The sequence below is a fragment of the Bidens hawaiensis genome, unplaced genomic scaffold (assembly GCF_021521415.1).
Source record: "Bidens hawaiensis isolate Kalapana, Puna unplaced genomic scaffold, B.hawaiensis_p1.1 tig00016672_1, whole genome shotgun sequence".
NCBI classification, from domain to species: domain Eukaryota; kingdom Viridiplantae; phylum Streptophyta; class Magnoliopsida; order Asterales; family Asteraceae; genus Bidens; species Bidens hawaiensis.
The window spans coordinates 444,644-468,324 of record NW_027492527.1 but is presented as its reverse complement, the minus strand read 5'-3'; the positions used below and the strand labels follow the sequence as shown (position 1 = coordinate 468,324).

General features: G+C 35.2%; 3 protein-coding genes and 1 pseudogene across 5 annotated transcripts; 2 read left to right on the top strand and 2 right to left on the bottom strand.

Annotated features, from left to right (window-relative positions):
- Positions 1 to 497: 497 nt before the first annotated feature.
- On the bottom strand, positions 498 to 4,375 carry LOC143551854 (zinc finger CCCH domain-containing protein 46-like). 2 transcript variants are annotated; one of them, XM_077042196.1, is made up of 10 exons: positions 4,212 to 4,375; positions 3,126 to 3,342; positions 2,959 to 3,041; positions 2,771 to 2,866; positions 2,291 to 2,384; positions 1,925 to 2,208; positions 1,749 to 1,834; positions 1,485 to 1,656; positions 1,309 to 1,381; positions 498 to 734 (listed from the first exon to the last, which is right to left on the bottom strand). In XM_077042196.1, exons 1-10 carry the CDS (start codon positions 4,253 to 4,255, stop codon positions 696 to 698), a joined length of 1,188 nt encoding a protein of 395 aa, XP_076898311.1. In that variant the 5' UTR covers positions 4,256 to 4,375; the 3' UTR covers positions 498 to 695. The 2 variants fall into 2 exon arrangements, with proteins under 2 accessions (XP_076898311.1, XP_076898310.1); XM_077042195.1 differs by having other exon boundaries at positions 2,959 to 3,342.
- A 1,512-nt stretch (positions 4,376 to 5,887) lies between these two features.
- LOC143551853 (protein transport protein sft2-like) lies at positions 5,888 to 7,830 on the bottom strand. The gene is made up of 4 exons (XM_077042194.1): positions 7,502 to 7,830; positions 6,333 to 6,600; positions 6,131 to 6,235; positions 5,888 to 6,051 (listed from the first exon to the last, which is right to left on the bottom strand). Exons 1-4 carry the CDS (start codon positions 7,705 to 7,707, stop codon positions 5,941 to 5,943), a joined length of 690 nt encoding a protein of 229 aa, XP_076898309.1. The 5' UTR covers positions 7,708 to 7,830; the 3' UTR covers positions 5,888 to 5,940.
- A 1,745-nt stretch (positions 7,831 to 9,575) lies between these two features.
- LOC143551837 (protein REPRESSOR OF SILENCING 3-like) lies at positions 9,576 to 13,239 on the top strand (annotated as a pseudogene). Its single transcript, XR_013138559.1, has 6 exons — positions 9,576 to 9,811; positions 10,636 to 10,863; positions 10,948 to 11,354; positions 11,977 to 12,448; positions 12,481 to 12,793; positions 12,848 to 13,239. The product of XR_013138559.1 is annotated as a protein REPRESSOR OF SILENCING 3-like (transcript).
- Positions 13,240 to 14,131: 892 nt separating this feature from the next.
- LOC143551852 (organic cation/carnitine transporter 7-like) lies at positions 14,132 to 17,478 on the top strand. Its single transcript, XM_077042193.1, has 4 exons — positions 14,132 to 14,482; positions 14,582 to 14,819; positions 16,119 to 16,823; positions 16,894 to 17,478. The coding sequence occupies exons 1-4, from the start codon at positions 14,214 to 14,216 to the stop codon at positions 17,131 to 17,133; spliced, it is 1,452 nt and encodes a 483-aa protein (XP_076898308.1). The 5' UTR covers positions 14,132 to 14,213; the 3' UTR covers positions 17,134 to 17,478.
- Positions 17,479 to 23,681: the final 6,203 nt, after the last annotated feature.

The following is a 23,681-nucleotide window of genomic DNA, read 5'->3' as shown; positions in this document are numbered from 1 at the left end:
TTGATGTGTTTTAAAGGGAATGAACATGGTAACGGACTAACGGGTGATTTAGTTCCATTGATCAACCAAATATTTTTTTTTCAATTTCTTTGTAATGATCTATTTCATTCCGCCTCTCATTCCGGCATACCAAAACTCCACCTATATGTTTAAATAAGATTTAATATTTAACCTTAGTAAGTGTGGACCCACACCTTTCTTTTCTTTTTCTTTATCGAAAGTTCGGAGTTCGGACACTGTCACATACAAACGCTTCCGAATGAAATCTCTAACGATGGCGTATTCATGAGTCTATGTTGAAATTTTGAAAACTATTTGTTACTAGATAGTGCAGCATTTATGTGTTTGTTATATATATGCGTGTTTTTATGTAAAAATGTATTTTCCATGTGATTGAATTTGAATAGAAATTAAGTGTATAACGATGAAAATTTATGTTGATTATACGAGTGTGAATGTCATTAGACATTAACAAGGAAATAAAAGTTGAGCTTCACTGATTAAATTGTCACTATGAATCACATAATAGAAGTGATCTAACAACCCAATATATAATCGTTCTACTTAACGAATACATTTTACAGAAATCGACCGACTAAAAAAAATCAAAATTTGGTCAAAATAACGGATCAACAATATGGTAAATCTATGAGAAAAACAAACAATCATTGTGTCCTAGAAATCCAGCACTTAACCTAAAAGATCACCCCTGCTGGAGGTGCTTCCTCAGGAATCTGCAAAGGTAAAATAAAATAGAAAAAAGATGATGATGACTATTCGAGTTTGTAAATCACTAAGCTAAGATTTAAAAAAATAATAATAAAAAGTACCAAAATAACTGTTGACTGGTTATCAAAAACTAAAATAAACAAGGGAAGCCTCTAAAAGTCTAATATCTAGGGCTTCATGAAAATTAAGGACCTCAGAAGTTGACACATGGGTGATACGTATAGGCTTTGGGGCCTTTATCTTATAGACGGACACACAAACAGACCACTTATTTGCTGACCTTTTTAGACGCTTTTATATGTTTCCTCTAATCCTAGACGTTAAGACAAAACGTCTAGGGAGCAAACATTTCCCCTTACAAGAAATCTGCCACATGTCAGCACATAAGTGGTCTGTATGTGGGTCCGGCTACCAGAAAAAACCCTACATCCCAGACGTTTCCCTTATGTGTCACCTTCGGAAGCCCTTGTTTTTCATGAAGCCTCCAAGTATCAGACTTCCCATGTCTATTTTGGTTTTTGGTCAATGGTCAATGGTTATTTTGGCTATTTTAAATGGATGAAAACTTCAACTGCTTACCTCTCCTGCTCTCCATTCATCTTTTAACCATATAGTGTTATCTTCACTATTACTTGAATGCTGAATGTTTTGCCTGCACATAAAAGCAAGAACAGAATATTATTATTATTATTATTATTATCTTTTTTGCTAATCAAAATCAGATAATCAGTTGTAACAAAACAAGTCGCGCTTACGTATTTTGAACACTGGGAATTGATGCAGGAACAACATTTGGCATAGACGGCTGTTGACTTGATAAATTAAGATTTGGTGAAGTTGCAGTAGAGAAAGCACTGGGAAAGGTAGGTGTAGTGGCTTGGGCCAGGTTACTAAATAACTGTGTAGAAGGTTGAACGCCGAGTTGACCTACAAATCACCACACGATAACTTAAACATGAAAACCTAAAAAAAATAAAAAATAAAAAGAAATTGCATAAATTATGAAATTGAAAGCACACCTTGATTTCCAAATCCAAAACTGTTCTTCTGAGCAGGAGCTTGAAACTGATTTACTTGAGCAAACGCGTTATTTGAAGCAGGCGCACTGAAAAGTACAAATAAAAAACAAAATATTAAGCGTGACACGTTGCTAAAAGAAAATGCATAAATCCCAATTATAAAAAAGAAATCTTGCCTCATTTGGAAACCAGTATTGATGGTTGAATTCAACTGGTTGAAACTTGAAACCGCAGGAGGGGCATTGTTTTGAACCGGTTGAGCAAATATATTTGTATTAGTTCCAGGAAGGGTATTTTGGGTATTAAAATTTGAAGTTGGTTGAGGGAATATATTTGTGTTAGTTGCAGGAAGGGTACTTTGGGTATTAAGATTCGAATTTGATTGAGGTGCATAAGGGTTTCTAAGTAGGTTTTCAAATTCGATCAGTTTAGCATTTAGTAAACTTCTCTCTTTCTCAACCTGCATAAATGTTAACTTCATTAATTGTCATGTCAAACTTCAATAATTGGTAAACAGGGTTGGTGATTCTTAATGAACTTACAATTGACTGAATGTTGGTCCCACGTTTAGCATCATCATAAGCGGAAGCTCGTAATTCTTCATAGCTAACATCACCAATAATATCACACGGGCCACTAAAGAAAAAAAAAGGTTTTCCAGGTTATATTATATATATGAAGCAATGCTTATAAAGTAACTGTCATTAATAATCTTATATTTCGAGTTGTATATCATCTTACAGAAAACAAATATTGTGTGTAATAATAAGATATTTGAGTGTTTGGAAAAAAACGATTGACTAAACGACATTTTGTGAAATGGGAGTAAACACTAAACAGTCTCGAAATAGGTTAAAAGGGGTAAATTGGTAACTTTCATTTACCCTTAACTGGCATCATAAAGAAAATATTACTCATACAACCAGAAACAAAAACTTTGTAATTTGTAATGGTAAATAAACTCAGGTTCAAATTTACCGATAATACAATAATACTGATATGAAAGATGTGGAATAGCATACTATTTGCAGTGTCCATAACACGTGAGTTTCCAAAGCGGTTTCTCGTGCTCAAAATCTTCACTAAATTGACGCTTACAAGTCGCTGAGTCTGTGCAACTGTTTAACATCAACATCACATAAAATCAGTTCTCACGATTTATCATTATATAAATGAATAAAACTATATAAACAGTTGATTATATTCTTACACGTGGGCATCTTGTTTTTGCGGGGCAGACTGAGTCTGAGTACCACTATTTGGAGCAAATCGGCTCCACTTGTTTTCACCAGGCTGATTAACATAACAAATTAAAAACTCACTAGCATGAACATAAACAGAAGTGTAAAAGTTTAGGATGCACAATGAAGTACGAACCCTGAATTGATTAGAATTGGAGTTGTTTTGAACACCAAATCCAAACGGGTTGGGCTTTTGCGGTTGAGTAGTGTTTTGTGCACCATCGCCGAATCCAAACGGGTTGGCCTTTTGCGGTTGAGAAGTATTTTGTGTGCCAAATCCAAAAGGATTTGAATTTGGTTTTGCTTGCTGTTGATTAGCATGAAGATATCTGCAGTGTTCACCATATTGGCAGCTGGAAGACAAAATCAAATGTTTCAACTTTCAACTTTCAAGAAGGAAAAGATACTATTAATTAACAAAACTCAAGGAACAACATATAATTAACCATTTAACAAACAACAAGAACTGATAAATAATAATCTGAAGTAGAGGCGCACACTGATACCGGTTAACCAAACGAAACCAAACCTACGACCCGACTCGAAAAAAAACCGAGTCTGTTTGGAACCAACAGAAGCCGTAGGTTCGAGAGCGGTTTGTAATTCTGACCATCAAAGATACCAATTAACCAAACCTATGACCCGAACTTGAAACCGAATCTGTTTGGAACCGGTTTGTAACTCTCACCACCAAAACAACTTAACCAAACCGAAAACCGATCAAAAACTGGTGAAAACCAATCATAAACCACTTTCAACCCAAACCAAAACCGATCACAAAGTAGTTTTGACTTTTTGTTGACTGAACCGAACCTACCAACCGAAAACAAATCGATTTGGAACCGATAGAAACCTACGGTTTGTAATTCTCACCACTGAAACTACTTTACGGAGTGTAAACCGAAAACCGATAACAAACCGGAATTGACCGGACTGGATTAGGGTTGGGAACCGGTTAGGGGAGTCTTATTGTTACTAATTACATCACTAAGATGATTAATTACATTAAAATAAAACAAACCTAATTAAATGAATTGAAGCTGTTCATTACAATCAATTTTGCGATTGTATGTATAATCTAAATATACAGTAGTAATAACAATGTGCGTGTAAATATATTATTAATGAGATATATTATTAATATTAAACCCTAAACATATCAATGAGATGAATAAATTGAATTGAATTGAATAATAATAAACAGAAGAAGATAAAGGCGTACTATCCACGCTGGAAGTTCCGGCATAATTCCTTCTTCGGAGGCATAGCGAACGTCACGGTTACCGGAGTATTATTATTATTATTATTATATACACCGATGGATTGGCGATGGAGTTGAACAAATTGTTTGCTTTCGTCCTAATTTCCCAAATTCAAACTTCTTCGGTACATTGTTTTAACTTTTAAGCAAGCAAGTAATATTTATATTTTCCGTATATATTACAAACCGACAAAACAAATACAGTAATAATTTTAAAGTATTTTTTTTGTTTAAATAAAATGACACGGCTTAGAAACACGTCTTCTACCGTGTACAGGATCGGATAGATAGAAAGTCCGTGCTAAACCTGAGCCTCAAATAAAATTCACTTATTTTATCGTGACCAAACTCAATTCTTGTATGGAAATTCTGTTTAGGCTTGATGAGCTTTTACGAGCATTGTGTATGTTTAAGTTTTACATATATTGAAGTATTGGACTTCTAGTTCTATGTATTGATTGTTCATTGTACAGTCGAGCTTGAGATGAGATTTGGCTCCTTTAAGGTACACGAGATTGTCGAGCTTAGTTCCGTTTAAGTTTTTTCTCAAAAATATATAAAGTAATTAAAATCGTATATAAATTCTTCAATAAATAATGAACGAGTTGAGTCCGAGTTTTTAAAAATAACTCATGAGCCAAGCTCAAGCTTTAGAAAAATATCTTGAAATGAGCTGAGCTCAAGCTCTCTCAAGTCAAAACGAGTTGAGCTTGGGCTTGTTTACACCCCTAGCAGAGACGTAGATGCTAAGAAGGATGTGTGCTCACAATGCTAGATGGAATTAGAAATGATGTCTTTCATGGTAAATTTAGGGTGGCATGCATTGTGGATACAATTAATGATTGAATATTAAGATGGTTTGGATAAGTGAATAAGAGACAAAACAACATCCATACGAAGCATGGAGACCATTGATTCAAGGGAGGATTGACTATTGAGATAGTTTGGACATGCGAAAATGAGACCAATGACAACGGTATACATGCACCTCTTCAAGGACATGAGCAAGGATACGAGTTCTTGAAGACGTAGGATAAACATGAGGTAATTTAATTGAGAAGTATAGATTTGCTTTGGTTTTGTCTCTGTCTTGACTTGTTTACCTCCTCTTACTTAAATGCTAGGTGGATCATCTTTTCTTTTTCTACGCCTTTAATGTTCTCCATCTTCCTTATCTCTTACACTACAAGTTGCAGTTATGTTTTCTTTAATGTAAAAAAATTTTGTTGGGTCGACGATCTCATATCAATGATAAGAAAATAAGGTTTACCCTCGTCTCACCTTCCCCGATCTATATCCATACTTTATAGATGTTAAAATATGTAATGAGAGACTGAGTGCTTGTGAAGCCAATGATGAGGTGTGATTGTTTCCATACTACGAAATTTTCCAGTCTTTTTGTTGCTTCTCTTTTACATGTTTTCTAACTTTTTAAACTAAACTCTTATCAAGAAACAAATATATGTCAACCTAAAAGCAAGACACATGAACATCATTAATACATATCTTCTTACTCATCCTATAACAAACAAAAAATGGAAGTAATAGTCCCAATCATATCTTACATACTTTGATCAATCAAATCCCAATCGAGTGGTCACCCGAAGCTAAATCCTTAAAGAAAAATTAAACTCATATCATAAACAAATTCGGTTGAAGTGTATAGTAGAAGTGAAGATGCAGTCAATGGTCACCGGGCAAAGCATTTCATAACCGAAGAAGTCAAAGAAGACGTTAAAAACCTCATCCCCGCTGATCCACCAGGAAAGTACGAAATACAGTAGTAAGCAAGCGCAAGAACCTGTCATAAACAATAATGTCAGATACCATCAAAAGTAGCCATGGTCAACTTTTGGGTCAATGAACATGATCTTTCATACCTGAATTACAGCAAAAAACACAGAAAGGATATAGCTATGAAGCACCATGGAAACATAAATGGTACCAGCCATGCTTCCTAGGAATCCCAAAGTGAAAGGAAGTCTCTGCAACATGATAATAATATGTTACAACTTAGAACCTATAGCACAAACTGTCACCTTTAATTTAATTTGACTGTTAACGAAAACTATTAACAATTACCTCTGTTGAAGTCATATGCAGAAACTGATTCTTTGGGCCTTTGAGCATGAAGAACGAGCCGATTATAAACCCACATCCAACAGTGAAACATAGAGCAAACTTCTGAGGTACAATTACTATAACAGGTAGGAAAACTGTAAATGCTATAAACACGAAGAACACTCCAGATGCAAGAAGAAGCCCAAAATACATGAGTGATTTTCCTGAAGGGATGTTACTGGTGGCTGACTGCAAATTCCCTGGTATGTTACTCACTCCCCTTGTCACCCTAAACAAGAACCAAACAACCAATATTCAATAAGAAATTTGTCAATCTTTAAAGCATTGAATTCAATTTGCAGAATAAACGGCTTGCGTTATACAAACACCGCTTGAGGCCTATACGACTCGTGTAGAACCTGAATTGTATCAGTTTGTGTCGGCATGTTTCATTTTTTGGTGCCTCGTAGGCTCATATAGCTCTATATCAACAGCAGAGAATTATATGGCTTGTATAGGCCTATACAGCTCATCAGCTCGTATAGACACAAATTTACACTGCAAATTGATTCTATACGATTCGTATAGGTTTTATGTTGTGCTAGACTCTAATGCTATATACGAGCTGTTGATGCCCTATACGACTTGTATACGGCTATACGGGTCGTATAGGCTGCAAAAAGTTGTCTCACTGTTTCCTCCGTACACATGTCAGTCACGTGAGGCCTATACAAGTAAAACAGGCCAATACGAGTTGTATAGGCCTGTGTAAACATCATGAGGGTGATGTTTGCATATAACATCCCGGAGAAACTAAGGATGAACATTTTTTACTGTATATCAGTGCCGTACCGATCAAGTACCAACCAAACACGATCGGTGCTCGTACCGGTACTCTTTTTCATGTATTCGGTATCAGTACCATTCAGTACCTGTACCGAACCAAAAAAAAATCGGTCCACTATTCGCATATGGTTCTGCTTGTTTTCGGCATTATCAATTCCGGCACCAATCCAATCCATAGGATAATCAGCCTAGATACCTAGATCAGACCTAAATAAGTATTTTCCCCAATTATGAACCTAACTCTAACATCACAATGCACAAACTCACAACAAATTCATAAGCATTCAAACAGATCACAAAATCAAATACCTAAACCCTAAAAACTAACTCAACAAGTGACTTACACGTTGAAGGTGCCAGAAACGGTGTCGTTTGCAGACCTAACTGCCGATTCAATATCGAACGAGCCGACGAAGCTAGATCCTGCATCGGAATCCTTTGTAGCAGCATACGAGTTCCAATCCGATAACAGTGATGAAGATGGAGCTGATAATGACTTCGGTAGTGAATTAGGATTTCCAGCACTGCCGCCGGAAAACCAGCTTTGCATACTTACAGTTCGGAATTGAAACCCTAGACTTTGATTCGGTTATTGGATCGTGACTGTAAATAGACGGTGACGGAGTACTTGGTTACTGGTTAGCTGTTGTTATTACTGGTGGAGTCGTGTGATTTCGGTTCTCTAGTTAGCAGTTTTTCATTAATCTTTTTGATCATAATGGAAGGTGCTTGACTTGAGCTTAGCTCGATTAATTTATACATAGTTTAAGCTTTAGCTCAGCTTGATTTGAGCTATATTTCTAAATAAGGCTGTAAGCGAACCATACGTCCGATGGACGTCCGGTCGTTCGTTCGGCAAGAATTTCGTTTGTGTTTGTCCATTTAATAAATGAACCGGACATGGACACAAAAATTTCGTCCGGTAAGCTTAATGGACAAACACGAACAAATGCCATGTCCGTTCAATAGTGTCCTTGAACGTCCGGTAACGTCCGTTCGATTACGTCCAGTAATGTCTGTCCATTAACGTCCATACGGATAGGTTTGTGTATGTTTGTTTAATGACATCATTAGTGTCCGTTGCCTATTAGTGTCCATTAATGTTCATATGTTTGTCTATTAATGTTCATATGTTTGTTTGTCTATTAATGTTCGTTAGTGTCCATTAATGTTCATGTGTTTGTTTGTCCATTAGAGTCAATTAGTGTATGTTTTGTCCATTAGTGTCCGTTTGTCCATTATTGTTCGTTAACATCCGTTTACAATATTTACGGGCGGACACGGACGGACATGGACAAACTCAATTTCTTAATGGACAAACATGGACGTGAATTTTCGTTCGGTTAAGTGTTCGTGAACCGTCCATTTGTCCGTCAAAAGCTTAACGGACGAACACGGACAAGGTCTCGTCTGTGTCCGTCCGGTCCGTGTACACCCCTATTTCTAAAGCTTGACCATGGCTCTTGTTTATGTTTTCAAGCTCGAGCTTGACACGTGCTTTTCTTGTTTACTATTTATAATATATTATAAATGTTTTTATGTGTATTTATATATTTATAAGGTGTATTGGTTTTTGTTAATTGTAACTATCATTTTTTTAGTTGATGTTGGTCCTAACTAATAATTTGGCTGATAATGATCACACATTTTATAATATTTGTTCTTACCATTCTGTGACTAACGAAATACTAACGTCGTTAATTACAGGTCGCTGAAAACATGTTTTTAACAGGAAAAGTCACCGAATGTGAATTGAAGCGAACCTTATGATATGAATTTGTCCAAATTAGAGTGGATACAAGAGGTGCACAAAATACCAGGTTTTGAAGCTGACCCAGTGTACTCGATCCGAAACCAGATTCTACCCGTACCCGACCCGCGAGTACGACCTAGTATTGGGTTCCTCCTCGAACATGTACCCGACCTGAACACACCAGAATCGTTTCCACCTCTACCCGGTCATAACCCAACCCCGAAACCCATAAAACCCAGAAAACTCAACCAAACCTAGTCAAATACTTGACTATATCCAGAACTGATTCCTAACTCTTATAAAACTTTCTACAAATTTAGGTGGGCTAAAACCTAAAAAGTTTGAATAATCAGGAGGGGTATATATGTGGGTCAAGGTCAACCAACCCGATCATACTCGAAACCCGAAAAATTCCTGAAAACCGATCAAATATTCAATAATACTCAACACCGGTTCTTATCCAACCCGGTTTTGATTTTTATTGATCAAATCCAAAATTCTTAAAAAACACTCGGTTTGTGCACCACTTAATAAAGCTTTCTATAAATTTAGGTGGGCTAAACCCTGAAAAGTTATAATAATATCAGGGGTATACATTTGGGTCAAGTTCAACCGACCCGGCCCATAAATCTAACCTAACTCATTACTCTGTTACCTCATCAAGCTGCTTTCGTTTTGGTGTCCGGTGAGAATGGACGGAAACGGAGAAGTAACCGTAGAGAAAACACGGATACACATCGGCGGTTTAGGCGCCGGAGTGACGGAAGATGATCTCCGGAAAACCTTCTCGGCGTTAGGTGATGTAGTCTCCGTCGATGTTGTTCGCACCAAAGGCCGCAGCTTCGCTTACCTCGATTTCCTGCCTTCTTCCGATAAATCTCTTCCAAAGCTCTTCAGCACGGTTCATCTCTTATTTATTATTATTATTATTATTATTATTATTATTATTAGTTTGGATGTCAGTTAGGTTACCTTTTTAGCTGCAGTTGACCTAGGGTTTACAAAACTGTAAGTGTTAATTTTATTGCAGGTGTAGTTAGGAGAATAACTAAGTGGACTGTTATAAATTTATATTGAGCATATTATACTACCTCTATATTTGCACCTGTGTTTGGTAGATCAAGTTTGAGCAAAAGTAGGACAATTGAAGTGCTGTACTCTTTAATGTTCTGTTTTTAAAATGTATGATAAACGAAAACGAGTAGACTGCTAAAGTAATCAAAGTTATATTTAACTGGTATACGGTTTTAACATCCTTGAATGTTGTAAAGCTTTAAATATGTAAGTGATGAAAGTGGCCACAACTCAGAAGTATACATCATGTTAAGACGTTTCTAGTTTATCGATAACTGATAAGCAACAAATTTGTGTAACTGTATTGTAAGTGTATATAACACCAAAAGAATTTCTCTTTAATAATAATGTATGCTTAAGATTAAATTGAGTAAACACCATGTCATTACTTTATTGATATAGGCATCTAGATACATTTGTGAATACTGATTTTTTGGTATTTAAATTCCCCCATTCTTTTGTGTTATGTTTTGCGCTTCTTATAACATCATGAAATTCCTTTACTTTAATTTACAATGCAATTTATAGGCCATTAGTAAGTTGCTGTGAGTTGTAATTTTTTTCTGTAGCTTTTTAGTTATTTCCTAATCATCTGTGAATATACTGATACAATAGATATTAATGCCTATTTTTAACACACAAAATTTACAGTATAATGGATGCATGTGGAAAGGAGGGAAGTTGAGGCTTGAGAAGGCTAAAGAACATTATCTTGTTAAATTGAAGCGTGAGTGGCAAGAAGAATCTGAACGTGCCAGCAAAGCATCTGATAATTCTAATGCTGATGCAGCAATTAATCATGACACTTTAGATAAACCAAAGAAACCGACCCCTGCAGATAAAACACAGATTCAGTTATTCTTCCCCAAACTAGGAAAGGTAATCTTTATGTTTACATTTTACACTCTCTATAAACATAATGTCTCGATTCCACTTTATTTATTTTGTTAATTCTATTCATAGGTAAAATCATTGGCCCAAGTTGGAATTGGAAAGCACAAATACAGCTTTCAGCAGATTCAAGTTCCCACCGTTCCAACTCATTTCTGCGATTGCGAGGAGCACTCGGCTGATTTTCCACCACCAAATAAAAATCTGTCTTCTGAAATTGACAATGAAAGCTATGGAATTAATGAGCAAGAACTGAATAAATGAACTCAGTGATGAATAAGATATTTGAAAGGGCAAATCCGCCTAAGCAAGTAGTTGAGGTCTCTGAATCGACAAATGGAAAAGATGAAGGGATTGCTGGTGAAACTGATGAGGAAGATCATCTAACGGATGAGGATAATCTGATTATTAATGTGGCTAATAGGAAAAATGACAGCATGGATTTGTTAGGTGAAATGAAAGCTATGATGGCAAATCAGGTATTAGCTATAATCGGTTAGTGTTATTCCTTTTTTAATTTCTTTTTAGTTTAGTATGAGTTGAATGTTTCCATCTGCATAAAAGATTTGGCGACTTAGGTGTTATTTATATCTGAAACGAGTCGAACTATTTGAAATTTAAAACTAAGCTAGAATAGAAAAAATATAAAATAAAGGTCAAACGAGTCAACAAAGTCAAATAGGTCAAAAGTCATCCAAGGTGTTTCAAATGCTTAAAGCTTACTAAATCTTAACTATTTATCCTGGCCTTGCCGACCCATCACCACGTTTTGTCAAGTTCAATGTTGTGTGTGTGTTCACTTTTCTTTTTCCTTAAAAATTTGAACGTGTTGAATACAAAAGATAAATTGTTAAAGTGGCAAACTAGCCCAACCCGAATATTTTTCCATCTTTACTTTTAGTATATAGCTTATTTTCAGTTGGCCCAGAACTCTACTTGATCCGATCGCAGAACACAATAGTTTGTTTTTTAGGTATGGTATTGTGTATGGTTTTTTGGTGTGCTTTAATGGTTTGAAATAATATAAAGTCTGATCTTTCAAGACGGCCCGTTTTAGGGTTAAAACTAATGTATTTTGTCCTATACTTGTCTGGTGCTTAGGCTCAAGCACCTAAGAAGCTAAATACTTCTACCAACAAACCAAATAGTGTGAAGGACAATCCTCAAAAGGAAACCGTGCCGCTCACTAAGAAGAGAAAATCATCACACTCAGAAGAAACTTCTAGAAAAATTCGGACCCGTTTGGATACTCCAGAAAACAACAAAAATGAAGCGGAGTTGGTTACAAAACAATCGGGAAATAATTCTTTTAAGGTCATTGAAGTCCACATGGAAAGATCTGCTTGGTCAGAAACGCGAAACATCGTTCAATATTTCTGAGTTCATTGCATCTATTCCTCAAAGAAAAGAAGAGGAGTTTCACAGTGATAAAAATAAAAAGTTGGAGGCTGATGGGCCTGGGCCCGGGATTGAACCAGAAGTGGGTGAAGCTACCACCAAAAACGATATTCCCGACATTATTGCAAACAGCATTGTTGTAGACGATTGTGAGCAAAAAGAAGAGGAACCAAAAGCCGATAATACAGTTGACCAAAAGAAGAAGAGCCTAAAACTGATGATCTTGATTCCATCTTGGAAAAACAAGAAAATGATCAAGATTTAAAGGAACCAAATAAGGATTCACATGTGAAAAATGATGAAGATTTGATTAAAACAGCTAGAGGTGAATTTTGGAGGCATAAATATTCATGGACACAATTAATCAGCACTGCAAGTCATACTTCTTTTAGCATTTCACATATTATTCCCAATAATGATTTTGAAAAACATGATTAACAAGCGGATACACACGATTCGCAACCGCCAAACAAGAATCTTGATGATCAGATCCCGGTTGTGAGAAAGGAAGCTGCTTTGCCTCCTCTGAAGAACATTCCAGATAAAAAGAAGCTTTTATCGGAAGCTGCTTTACCACCTGCGAAGAAGAACATTCCAGAAAAAAATAAGCTTTTATCTCTCGGGAAGTTAGAATCTGATGAAACGTGCTCGTTTATGAGGACCGAGGAGTCTATAAAGGAGTGGAAGAAGATGAAAGCATCTTTAAGCGGGTCCGTTAACAAAAAGAAACGGTTAGTTAACGAGTCTGCATAATGTTATCTTGAATATTGTTCATTTATCTTTGTTTTGTTTGATAGATTATATGTGATGCAGTTTACTTGTGACTTATGTTTGGTCAATTAAGTTATATTTTTGTAAACTATTTGGATTTTGAATCTGTTGGTAAAAAACTGTTTGTTTGCTCATAAAAATGTAAGATATTATCACTATGTACCCAATAACAATGTCATTCATTGAAACTTCCTTTACTTCTACAAAAGTTTACCTTTTTAAACTATAGCTTTTTAACTTTTACATTCTATAAAAGTTTGTTTGCGGAAGGGCACTAAGTAAACCAATAAACGTGCGTAATGGCATAAACCAAGTTATTTAATCTTTTTTTTTTCTTTTTTCAATTTTTAATAACTGAATGTGATTGGTTGAAAAAAGTTGTGCCCCATCATTACCCTTTATCCACACTCTCCGGCACTATTGCAATAGTGCCTTCCTCCTTTGCATCCCCCATGAAGGTGATGTGGCTGGCAACGGGCATCGCCCACTACACTTAACGGTCTTGGCATCGGTGACATCAGTGTGGTGCCGTGGACGAGTAGAGGTTCCGGTATCAGTTTATATGGGTTGGTTTGAAATAAAAGTATTTCCTAATTATTATATATATTGAAAACAACCTTGTTGCTACACTAAATTTAATGTGACTATGAGGTGAGTCACAATCCTATGACTAGATGATACATGGTACGGCAGGTCATTTTCCTTTCTTCAAAATTTCCTCGAACTTTGTTATATACATAAACTTCAGGTTTTGTAGGGTGGATATTTAAACTAAAATAAGAAAATAAGCCCGTTAACTACACTATGATATGAGTTAGACGCTCATAAACGGTGGGCCACCCTTGTCAAGCCCTATATCCACATTTTGACCATGTCATAACAACACCAGGGTTAAACTTTACTAGTTATTACAAGTATAATTGAGTTGTGCTATCTATATAAAAACAAAACCGTTTCATTCATACACGTGGGTTGAATTTCATACACACCGATGGGTCCCACCAACAACATAAAATATCTATTCTACTTTGGGTTAATAGTTAATGGTTCGTTACAAGTATTCCACTTTGGGTTAATAATTTCCAACCAAACAGTTGTTGATTATCAAGTCAACGCAAAACTAATCAATCATTTTAATTTATACATCAAACGATCAAATTCCAGACAAGATGAGAGACCAGGTGTGTGGGTATACACTAGATGAAGCACTATGCGCAATCAGGTTCGGAAGGTTCCAAGTCATAGTACTAGCTTATTCGGGTTTGGGTTGGGTCGCAGAAGCCATGGAGATGATGCTTTTGTCGTTTGTGGGACCCGCCATTCAACCCGAGTGGGGTCTTTCCGCGAATCAAGAAAGTATGATATCCACTGTGGCTTTTGCTGGAATGCTTGTTGGTGCATATTCATGTGGAGTTGTATCTGACACTTATGGCAGAAAGTAAGTTTCTTTAATAATATTAATATTGACCATTTTGCCCTTGTTAGTTATTTCTGTTAGTTAATGAATATAATTAATAATATTGTTTTGGTGTTTTAGGAGGGGGTTTCTTGGGGCTGCTATAGTAACAAGTGTTACTGGGATTTTGAGTGCGTTCGCGCCTAATTATATATCGTTGTTGATTCTTCGATGCTTGGTTGGTGTCGGGTTAGGGTGTGGGCATGTGTTTACATCATGGTTTCTTGAGTTTGTTCCGGTAACGAATAGAGGGGCTTGGATGATTGTTTTTTCGTGTTTTTGGACGCTTGGTACGGTAATGGAGGCTTCACTTGCATGGGTAAACGCTTTCAAACCTTTTAATTCGGGTTATAAAGAATATATTTTTTATCTCTAACGAGTCAACCTGACCCGACCCATTTTGACTTTTATCTCTAACGGGTTAAATATATTTTTTTTTATCTCTAATGGGTTAACCTGACCTGGCCCGGTTTCACCTGTAGAAGAAACCCCATTTGATCTAGGTTACTTTCATCTCAAACAGGTCAAATAAAAAATCTTATCATTTCTAATGGGCCAACCTGACCCGTCCCGATTTCACCTGTACAAGAAACCCCATTTGATTCGGGTTACTTTTATCTCTAATGGGTTATATATAAAATACCATTTATCTCTAAAATGTTGATAAACTATGATTTTTTTTTACATAAATCCTTTTATATATAACACAAACCGAGCTACATCTGGATAATGGGTAAGCGAGCAACAGGCTGCGTCGCTATCCCCTTTTGAATCGCAAAGCCTATTCTACTAAATATAAATCCTTGGTTCCTCGGGCTCTGTGAGTCACAGTGGACCACCTTCTGCACCCGCTCCAAGAAGCGAACCGCCTCGGGAGCTAGGGATCCAAGTGTCGAAGGCAAATGGAATGAACACGTGTTGATTCTCCAAACACGCTATCTCATGCTTAGCAACCTTCCTAGATTCCGCTCTCAAAACCGCCTGTCCCGGAACGAAGCCACTGTCTCTCAGCCCCACCAACGAGGACACCCCAGTGAGGTCAACACACGCATGCTTACCCCCTGTCCAGCCAAACACAAGAACATCCGCAAGACGCGGGGTAGATCTTCCCTCTCGCGGATCAGTCAAAAAGTTTACAGGTGCCTCTTTCTTGGCTGAGATCCCGGCACGTCTAAGCACATCCCATAAGACATCTCTAACCCAGCCATGACGATACCTGAATCCCGGCAATTCCTTACAGTGGAGGGCATGCTCACCAAATCTATCCAAACAAGCTTTTTTACAAATGGGGCCTGATTCATCTGGAGGGAAAAGAGGAATCTATCCAAACCGTACCAAGCGTCCAAATGGGGCAATTCCTTACAGTGGAGGGCATGCTCACCAAATCTATCCAAACAAGCTTTTTTTAAATGTTGATTAAAAAAATCTTTTATAATGGTTGAACCTGACCCGACTCGTTTTCACATGCGCAAGAACAAGAAAGCCCATTTGATTTAGGTTACTTTTATCTCCGACGGGTTAAACAAAATAATCGTTTATCTACCCGACCTGGCCCGTTTTGACCCTTACAAGAAACCAGTAAGCCCACCATATGATTTATGAGTTGATTTCATTGCAGGGAATCATGCCTACATATGGCTGGAGGTTGCTCCTTGGACTATCTGCGGTTCCATCTATCGTGTCACTACTGTTTTACCGTCTTGTACCCGAGTCTCCAAGATACCTTTTAACACAAGGACGATTAGCCGAGGCCCAACAAATTCTCGTGAACGGAGCTGCACTCAACCAAAAAGAACTCCCAGTTGGCCGACTCGTTTCTGATAATATAACCAACGAAGACGAGTCCTTAGAAAGTACCATGTTACTCTCTTCAACAACTAAACTAACTAGTTCTAAAGCAAACTCCCCGTCCATACGCATGCTTTTATCACCAAATTTGATCAAAACAACGCTTCTCGTATGGTTCTTGTACTTTGGCAACACATTTTCATATTATGGCATTATATTGTTAACGTCACAATTAAGCGTGGCGCAAAGTGAATGCGATTCTCCTACTTTACACTCAGATAATATTAAGGATCCGAGCTTGTATGTAAACGTGTTCATCACTAGCTTGGCAGAGCTTCCTGGGCTCGGTCTAGCAGCTTTTATATTGGACCGAGTAGGTCGTAAGATCTCCATGGAAATCATGTTATTTGCAGGGTTCGCTCTGTTACTTCCATTAGTCGTTCATCAGAATGAAGTGATGACCACCGTCTTTTTGTTTGGAGCTCGCATGTTCGTTTCTGCAAGTTTTGATGTTGTTTGTATCTATGCTCCAGAGGTATGTATGCCCTATGTTAATGTTTATTAGTTAATAATCAAAATTGTAAACTTTCATTTGATGTGGACAGGTGTATCCTACAAACTTAAGAGCAACAGCAGTTGGCATAGCGACAGCAATAGGCAGAATCGGCGGTATGGTGTGTCCGTTGATAGCAGTTGGGATGGGTAGCGGTTGCCACCAAACGCTGCCGGTTATTCTGTTTGAGGTTGTATTACTTTTGTCATGTCTGAGTGTTGTGCTTCTTCCATTTGAGACCAAAGGGAGGGAGTTAACAGACAATATAGGCTCACCTATTCAAGTAGAATAAATGTCTCAACTCTCAAACCATTAAAAGATCAACTTATTATGATACGAACCCGTTCGGATCTTCCAAGGGAGATGAAGGGTCCAAGGAAGATGAAGAGCTAAAGGAAGCCGAATGGTTACGAAAGGTCTAAGTAACCGCTTCAATTATTACTACAATTCGGGTTCTTTTATATGTTCTTTTAATAATAGGGCATTGATGTTTATGTATTAAAATTACGGTTTCTTGACATTGTATTTGGAGAATTGCCATCTCGGATTGGCTAATCGGAGATCCATCATGTCTCGAATGTGGCTAGTTACGTTAGTTTCAGTAATTTAGATTTCTAGTTTCTATCAATAGCTTATTGACGATGTGATGCAGCGTACTATGAGAATCCGAAGGCTAATCACGTTGATTCTTGGAATACCCGTGAAGATCCTTCACCAAACCCCCAAATTCGACCCCAAAAGGCAAGAATTTGAGAAGCCAAAGTATTTTTATTAAATTCTGATCAATGATTAGTCACAAGACTCACAACTAAACATAACATATTAATAGAGAATCCAAAATGGGCTTGGGCGGACACAAACAATCACAAGCCCAACAACAGCCCAAAACAAAACCGAAAACTAGACAAAAAACATAAAAGTCGCCCAAAAGTCTATCTAGAAGACTTATTTTGGAAAAATAAACGGGATAACACGCCTACGACATGTTACCACAACGTGGCTCACATTCAAACGGTCGTTTTGACTGGTAGCACGCTTGAAACGGAGGCCCGTAGCCCAAGTTATGCCCATTTTCGTGCAACACCTCTAGAAGCGTGATCTTGGGCCTACATCACGATGGCTATTTGTTACCGCCGAGAAGCGTTAACTGATGCAAGTTTTTGCTACAGAAAAAGTAACTAACTGCTTATACAATTAGTGTAACTAGTAATAATGCCCAAGTGAAGAGTAGGCACATAGGGGTAGCTTATACAAATTGTGAATACCCAAGTGAAGTTTTAATTTCTTGACAGTATGGTTCCTTGACAAATGAAGTATTATATGATCAATTTGCTACTAGCGTGTGGGGTCAAACTAGTATGTTATAATACAATAAGATACCACATAATATGATACAATGTAATATAATACGATACAATATATATATATATATATTTTCATAAAAAGGTGTATTTGAACCTTTCTTATTAAAACCTTTCTAAAAATAATGATTTTTTCTAAGTAGGAATATGCAATTTGTTGTTTTGTCAAATTCACACATTTCTAAAAGAATATGCTATGATCCCACCATTAGATAAAGTCATAAAATCAATATAAAATATTTAACTTGAAACATATTGTATCAACGTGAAACATGATTTCGTTACATATAATATTTAACGTGAAATTTGACTCAATTATTAAGAATATTGATCAATCAATCAAATATCAAATCAGCTGCAAATATTCAATTGTTGACAAGATGGGAGATCAAGTGTTTGGTTATACACTGGATGAAGCACTTTGTGCAATCGGGTTCGGAAGGTTCCAAGTAATAGTACTTGCTTATTCGGGTCTGGGTTGGGTTGCAGAAGCTATGGAGATGATGCTTCTGTCGTTTGTGGGACCCGCCATTCAACCTGAGTGGGGTCTTTCGGCGAATCAAGAAAGTATGATTTCAACTGTGGCTTTTGCTGGATGCTTGTTGGTGCATATTTATGTGGAGTTGTGTCTGATACTTATGGCAGAAAGTAAGTTTCTTTAAGAATATTATTGACCATATTGCCCTTGTTAGTTATTTTTGTTAGTTAAATGGATAATATTGTTTTTATGTTTTAGGAGAGGATTTCTTGGGGCTGCCATAGTAACAAGCATAGCCGGGATTTTGAGTGCTTTCGCGCCTAATTATATATCATTGCTGATTCTTCGATGTTTGGTTGGGGTGTCGGTTTAGGGTGTGCGCATGTGTTTGCATTCTGGTTTCTCGAGTTTGTTCCTCTTCCAAACAGAGGGGCTTGGATGGTTGTTTTTACATGTTTTTGGTCACTTGGAACGATAATAGAGGCTTCGCTTGCATGGGTAAACACCTTCAACCCATTTGATTCAGCTTAAAAAGACATTATTTTCTCTAACCCGATATGACTAGTTTTGACATGTACAAGAAAACTCATATGATTCAGGGTACTTTTATCTCTAACGGGTCAACCTGCCCCAACCAAATTTCACATGTACAAGAGACACTATTTGATTAAGGTTACTTTTATCTATAACAGATCAACCTGGCCCAACCCGTTTTGACATGTACAAGAAACCTCATTTTTTTACTTATAAAAAAACAAAGTCTATCTCTAATGTACAAGAAACCTCATTTTTTATTTATAAAAAAACCATGTCTAATAAAATGTTCTTTTCTCTCTAATGGATTAAGTAAAACATCGTTTATCTATAATGTACCTGACCCGAACAGTTTTGACCTGAACAAGAAACCCCACTAGATTCATGGTATTTTTAACGGGATAAATTTATATATATATATATATATATATATATACTAGTTTTTAGCCCGCGTGTTACGCGGGTTTATTTAGCTTTTAATTTCCAGTCGTTTTGCAATTGTATTTTTCAACCGAGTTTTGTTTTTAACGTTTGACATATTTAAGTTGAGATTAAAAGATTTATAGTTAGTTGGAGTTGAAGTTTATAGTTGGCGTCTTGGATGGAGATGAGTATAGCTGGAGTTAAGTTTAGTTTGTGGGTAATTAGTACGTTTATATGGGCGTTTTGTTGCGTGCTTGTTTTGAACTTATATGAGTTTATAGCCGGGTTGGAGTTTTAAGTATTTCTTGTTATCATAAAAAATTCATAATTGTTAAATTTGCGATTGGTAGGTAAGTATTAAATTAGCTATTCATAGCAAGTTATTAGTTAATTCTTTTAAACATAAAAACTGATAAAATACCGTAGAATTGTTTAGAATCAACCCTGAAATTTGGTGGTTATGAAAATATAAATTACATGTAAATCTTGTTAGGAAAATTCAATTTTGAATGGGATGAGTTTAAAACTATGCCTCTTGCTTGACACAAAATAATGCTTTGAGGTTTGAAGTGCCTCAGCTTATGCATGATGCCACATCCACACCTCGTGTATACTGACTGAAGTTCGATTCTCGACACTTTTAATATTAAAATATAATATTAACAAATCGAAAATTAGGGTTGTCACAAAAATGTTTGCTACTTTATCACCCAATCTACAATACTACAAACTTTCACTCTTTAACAATCTCGTTTAGCAGACATTTTTAATAAAAACGTATCTTAAATGAGTTAGACCCGAAGTTGTTTGGTGTTGGTCTCTTTATGTGTTCTTCTTGTTTTGATGGGATGTAAACGTATTTGAAATCCATTCTTGAATCCGTATTAAAAACGAAACCTTGAGCTATTTTATAGAGAGATGAGAGCTCATGTGTGTTTTTTATGGTGTAAAACAGGAGAATGGTCTCCATTCCCCCGCCCCTTGCAATTTATACCTTCAAGGCCCATGACCAAACTTGTTTCGTTTAAAGCTCAAGTTTACCTTTTTTATTATTATTATTTTTATAGTGGCGACAATCTACGATCTGACTGCATGGTCGTAGGTCGGCTTGCGGTCGATCCTACTCATCCTAGTGTGGAACCCCGGAGATTTTCTCTCAAAAAGCATAACCCCTAGTTATCCGGTCCAACCTTCTCCCCTGATGTCTTTTAACACCGGTTGCGTCACCACAAGGATTAAAACCCTCTTGTTAACACATGTATAAAGTCAGCAAAATGATGAATAACAACATGCTAAAAGATATTACATGGCATTCAATAAGGACACTTAATATCGGATTTTCTGGTCAAAACAAAAAATTATATTGTAGTAAATAGTTAAATCATAACAGTATAAAAGTTAATATTGTAGTAAATATAGTTAAATCATAACAGATTAATGTTCAAATTTAACATTAATGCGAAAGTTACATAATTGACTTTTACTTTAGTAAACAGCTTTTGACTAACTATTGAATTAGATATTTATATTTGAAATGTTATTAAACTCAATTATAGTTTTAACGCATACCCAATTTAACCCATTTATATTAGAAATGTGACTATTTTTTATTCATCCGGTGTATTACACAGGTTACTAACCCAATATACAGTAACCTAATCTAACTATACTATTAAAGCAATAAGTTTTAAGTTCATATACCCCCTTCCTATTGGTTGATTCTCATAATTTCCATTTATATCAATGCATTCTCTAATTTTCAGGTTAATAAAGTAAATCAATAATATATTAAATTAAGATTCATCAATGCTATTAAATTATTATCTTTCCACTTTCCTTTAATCTTTAATTTTTCATTTTGAATACTTAAATAATAAATAATAATGTAATAATGTAATATTTTAATATTACATTTAGCTAAAAGTGTAAATTTTGATTAATTAAATACGAAATATTATTTAGCTATAGTTTGAATACGAAATATTTAAGTATTCAAAAATGAAAAAAGTCAAGACAATAATACGAAATATTATTTAGCTATAGTTTGAATACCAAATATTCAAAAATTCTTTTTGAAAATTTAATTATTTTTGGTTAATTTCATTCACCACCTTTGTTATTTTTTGCTTGATTTCATTCATCACCTGTGTTAATTTTATAGATAATATATAATAAATAATTTAATTAATTATTTGTTATTTCATCAATAGAAGACATTACGGATAATATATATATATATATATATATATATATATATAATATAGAGATACCGATATAAAATATTATAATTGTGTTAAAATATTATATTATTTAAATTTAAATAAAATAAATTAAATATGTCAAATTCGTAAGGAAATTAGGAAATGATAACCCATTTTATTAAGGTAAGGTTTAATTACGGATTTGTAAATTTTTAAATTTGATATTCCCTCATTCCTATTTGAATTAAGTTTTACTATAATAAATAATTTAATTAATTATTTGTTATTTCATCAATAGAAGAGATTACGGATAATATACATATATATATGTATATATATATAGATACCGATATAAAATATTATAATTCTGTTAAAATATTATATTATTTAAATTAAATTTGTCAAATTCGTAAGAAAATTAAGAAAATTAGGAAAGGATGACCCATTTTATTAAGGAAATTACGGATTTATAAATTTTTAAATTTGATATTCCCTCCTTCCTATTTGAATTAATTATTGTCTAAATTATGGTCTAAATTTTAATGTAAATTTTATTTAATTAACAATCATTAAGTTTTACTATAATTACGTTAGTTGACCCATTGACCCATTGACCCACTGATTTCATTACAATCATTTACTTTTAAGAATTGAAATACAAATCCATTGACCCTTTCACCCATTCACTTATTATTGTCAATATATTACAACAATTAGAAACTTTTTATTTTCACATCTTATATGAATTACAATACATACTATATAATTAGGAACTTACATTTTTACATTATGTAACATTGCATTTTACAGAACTACCATTACATAAAATTCAAAAATTTGTAAATATATTATTTGTATTTCGAATCTATTTATGTAACATTGCATATTATTTTAAAATCCATTAATTACTATATCAATTCTATTCCTTCTTACTATAATTTTTTTGAAAATTTTTGAAATTTCCTAAATTTATGTTTCTAAGCAAGAACATTTATACATTCCTTCTATAATTTTCTCTACCCTAATTCATTTGGTATAAATATGTACATTTGATAGGCTAATTCTTACACCATCAAGGTATCTTTAGCAAAAACGAGTTGCTTTGTGCCAAGGTTTTTAGTTTTGTTGTTTATATATCTTCCATTTTCATATTTCATTTTTGAGGCTTACAATTGTTATTGTTATTTAATTTTAATTTTTTTGTGTTTTTGTTAAATTTTACTAGCAAGATGGAGCCAACAAATACCACCATGTTGAACCAACTCGATGTTCTTAACAGTGAGTGTATTCTAAAGGTCCGTATTTTGAAACTTTGGCGGCTGAAGGACAACTCAAAGCCTGGGAAAGATTGGTCCATCGAAATGATTGTTCAAGACGAAATGGTATTCTTAACACATTTATTAATTTTCTATATTATTCATACAACTATTTACTAATCTTAATAATAATGTGGCAGGGCAACAAAATGCAAACCTATGTAAGGAAGCCTTGCATTCCCAAACATGATGTTTGGCTTGCAAATAATAAATCTTTGGTTGTTCGAAAGGCCTCACTTGGTGCAAATATGTCTACTTACAAATACATCGATTGCCCACACAAACTTTGTATCGCAGCCGAGATGCATCTCTCTAATTCCTATGAATTTGAAGGCCACTTGTATAGGCTGAAATTTGTTACTTTTGATAACATAAAAGCCAAAAACTTTCCACATAACGGAACTATAGGTTATTTGTATTTATTTTTTTACCACCTCATTTTGATTATTAAAAATTTTGTGACTAACTTTAAACATAATAACCCTCATTATATGTATAATTATTTATATATTTTATTTCTAGATGTC

What these genes read in the sequence shown, in the direction of transcription:
- LOC143551852 (XM_077042193.1), top strand. Translation starts at nt 14,214, where the DNA reads ATGAGAGACCAGGTGTGTGGGTATACACTAGATGAAGCACTATGCGCA. An exon ending in TCTGACACTTATGGCAGAAA is followed by an intron (nt 14,483 to 14,581) that starts GTAAGTTTCTTT and finishes TTGGTGTTTTAG; the next exon opens with GAGGGGGTTTCTTGGGGCTG. An exon ending in TTTGTATCTATGCTCCAGAG is followed by an intron (nt 16,824 to 16,893) that starts GTATGTATGCCC and finishes TGATGTGGACAG; the next exon opens with GTGTATCCTACAAACTTAAG.
- LOC143551853 (XM_077042194.1), bottom strand. Translation starts at nt 7,707, where the DNA reads ATGCAAAGCTGGTTTTCCGGCGGCAGTGCTGGAAATCCTAATTCACTA. An exon ending in TGCATATGACTTCAACAGAG is followed by an intron (nt 6,236 to 6,332) that starts GTAATTGTTAAT and finishes ATCATGTTGCAG; the next exon opens with AGACTTCCTTTCACTTTGGG. An exon ending in TGTTTTTTGCTGTAATTCAG is followed by an intron (nt 6,052 to 6,130) that starts GTATGAAAGATC and finishes TGTTTATGACAG; the next exon opens with GTTCTTGCGCTTGCTTACTA.
- LOC143551854 (XM_077042195.1), bottom strand. Translation starts at nt 4,255, where the DNA reads ATGCCTCCGAAGAAGGAATTATGCCGGAACTTCCAGCGTGGATA. An exon ending in TGTTATGGACACTGCAAATA is followed by an intron (nt 2,385 to 2,770) that starts GTATGCTATTCC and finishes TTTTTTCTTTAG; the next exon opens with TGGCCCGTGTGATATTATTG. An exon ending in AATACTGGTTTCCAAATGAG is followed by an intron (nt 1,835 to 1,924) that starts GCAAGATTTCTT and finishes TGTACTTTTCAG; the next exon opens with TGCGCCTGCTTCAAATAACG.